Below are 10431 nucleotides of genomic sequence, written 5' to 3' on the forward strand. Positions count from 1 at the left end.
TGCACTTTATTTTTTCTTTCAGAAATGACATGAATTTATCTCTCTCCCTCTAGAAAAAGATGTGAACTTTCAGAAGAAAATCTTGAATAAATCGAACTTTACCAATTGGGCAATCTCTTTTTTTTTTTCCATAAAAAACTCAGATTTAGGCGAATCGTTGAACCCTGCGCTGACCGTATTTGGCCATTTCTACTCGCGAAGACCACGTCTTTGTTGTTTCTTGCCTGTAAGGGTTCGCCAGTTGAACCTCTGTCGGCCCCTTCGTCGTGCTTTCGTCTTCAGGGCTTGAAATCTGCGAATTACCCAACTGATAATGAATCCCAGTTCCGCCGCTCTCTGATTTTCTGACGTTTCTCGCGGTTTCATCGACTAAGAATCTCGATTTCGTAGTGTGATTGGTGGGTGAGCACTCTCTCTTTCTTTCTTTCGAGTTGGGATGAACTGGGGTGAACTGATGCTATTTTTCTTTTCAGTTTTTGAATTCTCTTTTGCTTCTGTTTCTTACCGAGGTCTGGACTTATAGCAAGGATCTGGGTTTTTATTATCTTAATCGTTTCTTGCTTCCTTCATTATTTTTGAAGTGCTGGTTTCGCAGAGCTTTTATTCGGCGGATGCTAGGAGATCTGGGTTCTTTGTTCTGTTGTGATTTTGTTGTTCCTGATCTAGTTTTAAACTCAGTTTGATGCTTGTGGTTCTATTCTTTTGGAGCCTGGTTGTGGAAATGGTTTTTGATCGACTGGAATCATGAACTCTTTCTTTTCCCTCTCTAAGTACATTGTGGAGAGAGCTTCTCTTTGTACATTTAATCCTGTAACTATAATCTGAACCGTGCTGCCATGGGTAATTTGCATAGAACTTTTTTCGGGTAAAGTGATGAAAAATATCTGCTTATAACGCATATGAAGTATATGATTTTATTTCCCGGAGTTCTGCTCCTCTTCTCGTATCTCATCATGACCATTTAGCCATTGGATTCTGAAAATTTTTGGTTCTGGGTTAAAAAGTTAACTGGGAGTTGATAGTTTTTCAAATTGTTTCGAACCATATATGATTGAACTTGGTGTGTTTTCATGGTTATCTTTGGAGGGTTTGTTATTGATAGAATAACTTGGTTTCCACTTTGTTTGTGGTAAAATGGAAATTTGGAATTTTTTAAGAAAATTTTACATGCGGATGAAATGTGTAATGTATTTGTGTACTTGTTCAAATGAAGGTTGATGATGGTCATTTTTATGATAATTTTCTTTTACACAGTACGAATAATGGGTGCTTCATCTGGTTCTAACATCCATCACCAGCCTGCATCAAAGATGATTCCCATCCGTCAACAGCCACGGCCTGAGGAGCTCCAGACATCTCTTTCCTTAGTTTCATCAGAACCCCGACCGTCCCCTGAGGTACCCAGATCTAATTCTGACCAAATTCACGAGTCTCCTACTGAGAGTGCCAGTTCTCAGGAAACTTGGCCTATTGGTGATGGAGGGATGGGGAAGAAGATGGAAAATGGAAAGACAGATAATGACTTTGTTGAGCAGTCAGTCATTCATCGCCTTTCTAGTGCTGATAAAATCTCACTTCGTGACATAGCAAGAGAAAGAATTGAGGTAATCGCTGAAAAGATGCATCGCTTACCCGAGGATTTTCTAGAAAATTTGAAGAATGGGCTTCGAATTATTCTTGATGGAAATGGTAGTGCACAACAGAGAGATGAGATTTTCATTTTGCAGAAGCTTGTTCAGCGTAGAACTGATTTAACTGCAAAGACCTTGATTAGAGCACATAGGGTACAGCTTGAAATTCTAGTTGCGATCAATACTGGAATTCAGGCCTTCTTGCACCCAAATATCAGCCTCTCCCAGACTACGCTCATTGAGGTTTTTGTGTATAAGAGATGTAGAAATATTGCTTGCCAAAACCCGCTTCCGGCTGATGATTGCACTTGTGAGATATGCACCAGCAGAAATGGTTTCTGCAATCTGTGCATGTGTGTAATATGCAACAAGTTCGATTTTGAAGTTAACACCTGTCGTTGGATTGGCTGTGATTTGTGTTCTCATTGGTCTCACACGGATTGTGCCATTCGTGATGGAAAGATTTGCGTGGGATCTTCTGTTAGGAGCGGGACAGGGCGGACAGAAATGCATTTCAAGTGCCCAGCTTGCCATCGGACGTCTGAGCTGCTTGGTTGGGTTAGAGATGTCTTTCAACATTGTGCACCTTCCTGGGACCAGGAGTCTCTGATGAAGGAGCTTGATTTCGTCAGTAGGATATTTCGTGGAAGTGAGGACCAGGGTGGGAGGAAACTTTTCTGGAAGTGTGAAGATCTCAAAGAAAAAATGAAGAATGGAGCTCTGGAGTCTACAGCAGCTTGCAGAGCAATATTGATGTTTTTTCAAGGTACATTGATAAAGCCTTTATACTTTTTGTCTTAACTAATGAGAGTTTGGAATAATTTTTGTCTGCGCGAGTGGTAAAGGTGTGCATGACTCAGCTCCATGTAATGGAACTGTCTAATATAGCTTTAGCTACATTGGTTCTTCTACTGATTTATAAAATGTGCAAGATGGTATCGTTATCTGTGACCGACAAGCTGACTTTTTCTGCTGATGAATACTTTGGTTTTCAAAATGGTCCAATTTGGAACAAACAAGTATAAATGGAAAAGAATTTTCTGTTAAGATTATCTTCTACACTATGACTGTGCTAAAGCTTGAAGGACGGACTTTTTTAGCTTATTTGTTTACATAGGTAATAGGTTCAAGAATTAGTTCTATGGATAACATACTTTTTGTGAATAATTTCTAAAAGAAGATAGTTTTAGTTGATATAACCAGTCTTTGAGACGTTTTTATAGAAATGAAAAGAAAATTACCTGGACTTTGCTCCTTGAGATGCCGTTTTTGTCTTTTGTTTCATTTATCTGGGTGTTTGAGCTATATTCTAGACATATTTACTTAGTTTGTGGTTTTGCACCTTTACCATTGATAAAAATCTAACGTCCATCTTGGTCTTAATGAAGAGAACGAGACAGACTCTATGAATAGTCTTGAAAATGGGGAAGGGGGAAGGTTAGCGGCCCCACAGGAAGCATGCAATCGAATCGCGGAAGTGGTGCAGGAGGTTATAAGAAAAATGGAAATTGTTGCCAATGAGAAGATGAGAAGTTGGAAAAAGGCTCGCCTGGATGTCGAGGCCTTTAACCGTGAGGTTGAAGATAAGGCCAAGGAAGCAGCAGAGATAAAGCTGGACAGACAGAGAAAGAAGCTACAAATTGAAGAGCTCGAGAAAATTGTTAGACTTAAATGTGCAGAAGCTGATATGTTCCAACTTAAGGCCAATGAGGCAAAAAGAGAGGCCGAGAGGCTTCAAAGGATTTCTCTTGCCAAAACAGACAAGTCTGAGGAAGAATACGCTAGCAATTACCTGAAACAACGTCTGAACGAGGCCGAGGCCGAGAAGCAGTATTTGCTCGAAAAGATCAAGTTACAAGAAAGTTCCAGAGCTTCACAGAGCAGTGGTGGGGCTGATCCATCGCAGATGCTTATGTATTCAAAAATTCAAGATCTGCTCTATAGTGCCTCTAAGCCAGACACAGGCAAATGAATGAGAATACTTTGGGATCAAGCCCTGATGAAAACTAAGGTCTGAGCACAGTGACATGTAAATTAAAATGTTTCAAGTTATGTTTCTTTATTTACTGATAATGTATGAAGCTGTTTCTCACTGGACCTTCAGATACTTGTACCGAAAATGTAATCGAGTTGTTAATTACTTCTATTATGCCTACCTTTTTTAGTAGATTGTTAATAACAAACCAAGTTTCTGTTTGATACTGCTTTGGGGGTATGAAAAATAAGAACAAAAGCATAAATTTTTTTCTGTTATACGATGAAGTCAACAACATTAGAGCAAACTACTATGCCTATTGCATTATTAGAAAGGTTGCTTAAAACTGGATATTGTATCTGGAGAATTACTGACAAAGCTGGGTATTTATTTGATTTGAATGAACTAAGCTGCGGGGGCATGAGGTGGACGGATTCAGTGTAGTGGACGGGTCGTCTTCTTCATTGCAGCAGACTGTAAAGATTTTGCTCCTTTCTTTTCATTCTGCCGAACTGTAGCTTCGAACATGCTCTGCTTGGCCGGTAAAGTGTCTGAATAGGAAACTCTGTCATATGCAATAGTTGTGCTTATACCATGACATCTTATAGATGAGTTTAAGCACACGTTCGGGGTAATGATTCGTGCATTGTTCACACAGACACCCATCTTTCTGCAGTTGGTTATGCTGATCATTCTGTTTGGGATGCTCGATGGAACCAGGCTCCCGTTTGGGAAGTGTAGAAGATTGTTGAGCAGCAATGGTGTGGGGACAGAATGGCTAAGAACGAATTCTTCAAGTCGGTCGGGGGAGATTGCAACGTGAGATAGTTCCTGATCAGTGGGCATAAAGAATGTCATACCCGAGTACTGCAAGGCTTTATTGGAGCTATTTAGGATCTTGAGCAGTATGACAAAGCCATTGTAAGATTTCGATCTCATGTCATCCATGGCAGCTTTCAGGTCGGTCTGGTCGATAGCCGTAGCGTGAGCTTTCCCAACTAAGAAGAGAAGAACAAGAAACCAAGGAGCCATTTTGGGATGAAAAAGAAGCTCAAAAACTGTCTTTTGCAATACAGATCACTGAATGGCATGAGATATTTGGTGAATTTATAGCCTGAACAAGCAGGATTTGGCCATTGAAGTAGAAGGTACACTGCATGGCTTGTTTGTTTCAACATGCAATTTGAACATGAACAATTAGTTGGGAAAGGCAGCTTATGCCTCAAAAACTGTTACTGTTATTTGCCTTTTCTTAAATGCATTTTGGAACAGCAAAATGGGTTCTTTGCAGAAAAAAGCCACAATAAAGGAATGACAACAGGAATCCCAAGAAGTTCCACATCAGCACAGTTTTTCTCCATCCTCAGAATCACAGGCCAATTGGGTAAGAACAGGTATGTTTCCATATTTGGTAACTCAGTTTTTTTTTCTCCTTATTTTAATGAGATAATATTCTGCTAAACAAAGTGAAAGTGAACAATATAGAATGTTAAAGCAGAATTCATGATAATTTTTCTATATCTCACATAATCCTAAAAGTGGATACTGCTTTTGATGCTCTGTCTTTTATATTCACTTCTGTAAGCCACCATTAACACTGTTAAAGATCCTCCTCTGCTCTGCCCTGCTGCTGTGTAGTGCTCTCACATGGCAAATTATTTGCCTCACTTTTTTGCAGGTGATCAAAAGAAAAAGAAAAAAAAAATGATACCCAAAATACTGTCTATCTCTCAACCACACACACTCATGATTATCCATTAAACCTGTTTTGTTTGCTTCCACTTTCTTGAGAAAAAAGTTGCACATGTTTGAAACTCTTCTTTTTTCTGAAAGATTATTGTCAATGAAATCAACATTAAAATCTTGCATGAATGATGGTTATGAAATGTTGTTGTTAACATCATCCATATGAACATTGATATAATTTGAATGTAGTATCTGCTTTGCTTTCAAATCTCTCTTAATCTATTTTGGAGTGAATACCAAAGTTGCCCTTTGGTTTTGGACTGATCTTTTATGCTAATGGGTCATGTATTTCAAAGTGCCTCTTCATAGACAGCAAATCCAATGGATAAAAAAAAAATAATACTTGAAGCTTAAAAGTCAAATAGAAACTCAATTAATATATTGAACTCTCACTTGATTAACTAGTTTTTTTTTTTAATTTGGTCTCTGTAATTTGGGACTTTCTTATTTTGGTCCTTGTACCTTTAAAACGTTTTTTTTTTATCTATATGTAATTTTAATTATTGTTCATTTTAATTATTGTACTCTCAAAATATCTATTTTAGCTCATCTTCTAATACACATTTATTGCTATATTTCAAAAAAATTAGTGAGGGAAGTATTATACTAAAATTACGACCTAAAGAAATTAGATAAAAATGGAAACCAAATTCGAATTACGATTAAAATAGTATTAAATTTTTTTTCCCTTTTTCTCATCCTGCTTGTATAGAATTCTTACATTACTCATATATGATTCATATACCACATGTTTAAAACCAGGCAAAACTTATTTTGTTTCCATCCGAGGGTTAAAAAAATTCTATATCATGAAAATGACTTACATGAGTACTTAAAACTATTTTAAAGATTATTTATGTGATATTAAGTCAATATGAACGTAACTCTACTAGGTTTGAATCCCATTCCACTCGAACTAAAAAAATAGTGATAAAATTTTTAAAAAATTTGTAATCACTTGCAAATTGTAGGTCGAATGACGTGCTTAAAAAATGATTAAATTTATGTAACATGAGTTTAGGTTACTTGTGTTAGTAACAAATTTATAGCCATAAATAAACTCACATTTTAAACCTGGATTTAACTTCTTAATCTTAGGTCATATAAACCTAATACATAAGTCAAAAATTCTATTTATGCGAAAAATAGGATGATGTCAGACCTGGTCAAGGTCGAACACACAAGCTTAGCTGACTCGGAATGGCATTGAATGATCTGCACAAGAGAGCAAACTCTCTAACGCTCAAGTCAGTAAAACAGCTCACACTCAATAGTAAGTTTGAGGAGAAATTCGATATCTAGTGTTGAAATTGTGCCCTCTATTTATAGGTTAGGGATTCGACAGACCCCCGACCGGTTATTCGTGTCAGATAGCAGATCGGACATGTTGGACTCTGTATGTCAGCCTCTGTAGCAGATCAAACCCTTCATACAAATAAAGTGTAAAATAAATAGCTAAGTATCCCACATCTGAGGGTTTGAGGTAGACCTGTCTTCGAATACTGTAGATGAATTAGGAAGAGGTTCTCAAACTTTTTAATGAGATAGAAATTCGTTAGGTTTAGGTTTAAATATTATTTTGATTCGTGAACTTTACATTTTTGTGCCATTTTAATTCTTACATCGAAAATTTTTGTTCTATTTCGTAAACTTAAATCAAAATTTGTCTAACATCAAAACAACTTATTTTAGACTCAATACCAAACCTAGCGAAAAACACAAATCATCTAACCCTTCAACATTTGATTTTATCAACAATCTCAATATTTGTTTTTTGATTTGCTCTCAACCCTGAATCGTGCTCATCCATTCCAGCTTTCATCTCCATTCTCACAACTCTATCGACACAGTTTGGCCGCTCCTCAATCTAGACAGCCAATTCCTCGATATCTAATTCCCACAAAATCCCCCTATTTTTTCACACATCTAAAAAAAAAAATACAGTATTAAAGTAATGTCACTATTGTCTTAATCAATTGCCCTATGTTGACCGAGACAACTAGAGATAGAATAAGACAATTGTAGAGGGGTAATAATGGAATTTCACGTCATCTTTTTTTTTTTAATTATAATTCGGCTGCGAGGGTTTGTGAGGGTAGAATAGTATGCGGCGATCCAAAAGGAAACAGAACTTGATTCGTCTGTTCAAGTTGAGCTTTCGTGGGGCCCACTCCCCTCAAATCGCCGATTCTCTCTCGCGATCGCTTTCACTCTCACGGAGAATTAACGCCGTCCACCCGATTATTTGGCATCTCTCTCTCTCTCTTAACGGTACCGTTTGCCTACCTGGAAAATCAAAAAAGATAAATAAATAAATAAATATATTTCAAGTATTGAGTGCCATCCAGCTAAACAAGCAATGTCCTCATTAAAAAAAAATTATATATATATATATATAAAGGAAAATTGGAGCATTTTAATTGAAAAATAAATCATGAATTTGAGTATGGTTTTTTTTTTTTTTTTTTGGCTTTGGGCTAAGAAAGTAGAGAGAGAAAATCAAGGGATAGATGAAAATAATAATAATAATAATAAATTTTTGGTGCCATTATTGTTGGTCCAGAGAAATCTTCATTGGAAGAAGAATTTTATCAAGTGGTGGGACTGATTTCTAGCACCTCTCCTTCCAACCCTAATTTTTTAAGTTTGGAATGAGTTCAATAATTACCTTATGAAATTTACAATGTGGTTTTTTTATTTTAAAAACAAAATTAATGATAATTATTTTTAACCCTCGTAATCTTTTCTTTATCGGCTGACCATGATATTGGTCACACACCATAATCAAATTACAAGATCTTCTAATTAACATGAGTGATATTGAAGTAATTAGAAATAAAATTCGAGAAGAAGGGAATTTGATGTGGTAAAAAGTAGTGCCCATCGAAAAAGGTTAATAAGAAATTTGTAGTTGGAAAAAGGAATTATTTCTTTGACCTTGTTTACTCTTTATATATATATATATATATTATATTTATTTATGAAAAGTAGTGAACTATATAATCAATGAATATACCAAAATTGACATTTTATATGGATGTTGTGTTTATAGCTGACTATGCATCTATCTTGTTTCATAATCGGATGTATTTTTCAGATATCTCATAACTTTCGGTGATTCTACTTGTCATATGTTCAAAGAAATCTATTTACAATAGAAGGAAGAAGATAAGATATGACCCTTATCGACCAAGAAAGAGAGGATAAGAAGGAAGAGACGACAATGAAGGAAGAACGATTAATAAAGAACCAAAATATTCATTGATGATAAGTTGATATCAAAGCGAGCATAACTCAGCGGTAGTTGACGTATATCTTAAACTAAGAGATCGTGAGTTTGATCCCCAACTTTACACTTGAAAAAAAATGATAATTTGATACAAATTAATCATAGTTTGGGTAAATAACTCACGTATGAATTCATCATGCAATTTGTTTTATCTTTCCATCTCATTATAGCTAGATTTGAATGCAAATACCATCTATTCAAATGGGAGAGCTCATATCATTAGTGACACAAAGAAAAGAAGAAAAAAAGTTTGAGGAGAGGCAAAGGCAAATTATGGGTTCTCAATTGAATTTTATGTATATATTAACTAAAGTGGGTAGCAAAGCAATTGAATGTCAATCCCTTTTCAATTTATACCCATGGTACATATGATAGAGGATATTCCAAAGCAAACTCACTTTTTTTTTTTTTTGGGATACAAAAGGAATAGAATAGTTAAAACCATAATGCTCTTTTTTTGGTGGGTGATTTTAATATAGTTTAAAACCTTGATTTTGTTCCATTACTTTTAATTTTTGTCTATTTTAGTTTCTATATACTTTCGAAATGTCTATTTAGTTTTCTGTACCTTTAAAAAGTGATCATTTGATTCATTCATTTTTTTATATCTTGTTTATTTCAATCATAATTTTAGGAGGTAATTCCCTTAGGAAATTTTTTGAAACGTAGCAATAGATTTGTATTAGAGATTTTTCATTTTATATAAAACTTACGTTAAAATTTTAAAAATATGGACCAAACTAGTCACTTGTTAAGAGAGTACATAGACAAAAATTAACGTTTTAAAGGTACAACGACTAAAATGAACAAACGTTGAAAGTACAGGAACCAAAATGAACATTTTAAAATATAGAGATTAAAATACAAAATTACATGGAACAAAATAATATTTAAAACCCTAATATATATTAACCCTACCTTGTTTTTCCCATTCTTCTCAAGCTTTAAAATAATATTTACTAGACCATATATTTATTATAAAGCTATCTTGAAAATAATTGTTTGGTAGCCATTGTCTTTAGAAAATGAAATTGGTTTTTGCTCTCTCAGTTTCTTTGTATTGTTTTTATTTTTTAAATTTGGCAAATAATTTAAAACTATGTGAAAAAAAAATTATGAGTAAACAAAAATGTAGACTAAAAATAAAATTTTAATAATTTTTTTTTTTACATTCTAAATTTTTTTTTCATTCTAAAAATTGTATATAAATTTTGGAAATAATCCAAACAAATTTATTGTTTCTTATTTTCGTTTCCAATTTATTACAAACCATAAATATAAATTGGTTACAAAACATAAATATAAATATTGTTTGACCATTCTTGAATCTAGGAGTTTTGGTTTATGCAATTTTTTTCAAAAAAAAAAAAAACAAATAGAAACAGTAAACAAAAACAGTACCAAACGGGTCCTTACTTTCTTTTCCCATCACGAAAAAAACAAATATACCCAACAAAGTAGGGATTAAATTATGCTGGAAATCTACAAATATTAAATTCACAAAAAGAGAAAAAAAAATGGCTGATTGGTCAAAACTCTAGTCCCTTCCACAGTGTGGAATAATAATCATTTGTTTGAATGACATTAAAATTTTGTTATGATTGACATTTTTGTCACTTTGAATGAGTTGTAAACACCCCATGGAGATCACATTTAGCCAACTAATTATCTCGCAATGAGAGTTAAACTATTAATTTTTAAGTAGTAATTCAATAATTTTCTCGTGTATTAAAATTGTATCGACCCGTCAATTTGAGTCTAACTCAACCACATAAATTATATATTAAAAG

At 34.5% G+C, this 10431-nt stretch overlaps 2 protein-coding genes across 4 annotated transcripts; one reads left to right on the plus strand and one right to left on the minus strand.

Moving 5' to 3' along the window:
- Positions 1 to 118: 118 nt before the first annotated feature.
- On the plus strand, positions 119 to 3828 carry LOC111007703 (OBERON-like protein). 3 transcript variants are annotated; one of them, XM_022280163.2, is made up of 3 exons: positions 119 to 402; positions 1255 to 2397; positions 3020 to 3828. In XM_022280163.2, the coding sequence occupies exons 2-3, from the start codon at positions 1263 to 1265 to the stop codon at positions 3601 to 3603; spliced, it is 1719 nt and encodes a 572-aa protein (XP_022135855.1). In that variant the 5' UTR covers positions 119 to 402; positions 1255 to 1262; the 3' UTR covers positions 3604 to 3828. The 3 variants fall into 3 exon arrangements, with proteins under 3 accessions (XP_022135855.1, XP_022135854.1, XP_087979183.1); XM_022280162.2 differs by having other exon boundaries at positions 120 to 398; XM_088123057.1 differs by lacking the exon at positions 119 to 402 and having other exon boundaries at positions 1203 to 2397.
- A 33-nt stretch (positions 3829 to 3861) lies between these two features.
- LOC111007704 (uncharacterized) lies at positions 3862 to 4638 on the minus strand. The gene has a single exon (XM_022280164.2). The coding sequence runs from the start codon at positions 4636 to 4638 to the stop codon at positions 4042 to 4044; it is 597 nt and encodes a 198-aa protein (XP_022135856.1). The 3' UTR covers positions 3862 to 4041.
- Positions 4639 to 10431: the final 5793 nt, after the last annotated feature.

This window comes from Momordica charantia (assembly GCF_013281855.1).
Source record: "Momordica charantia cultivar OHB3-1 chromosome 4 unlocalized genomic scaffold, Mcharantia_2.0 BLBB01000004.1, whole genome shotgun sequence".
NCBI lineage: Eukaryota > Viridiplantae > Streptophyta > Magnoliopsida > Cucurbitales > Cucurbitaceae > Momordica > Momordica charantia.

Coding starts and splice junctions, on each gene's coding strand:
- LOC111007704 (XM_022280164.2), bottom strand. CDS start 4,638: ATGGCTCCTTGGTTTCTTGTTCTTCTCTTCTTAGTTGGGAAAGCTCAC.
- LOC111007703 (XM_088123057.1), top strand. CDS start 1,218: ATGATGGTCATTTTTATGATAATTTTCTTTTACACAGTACGAATAATG. Junction 2,398..3,019: donor AATATTGATGTTTTTTCAAG/GTACATTGATAA, acceptor GTCTTAATGAAG/AGAACGAGACAGACTCTATG.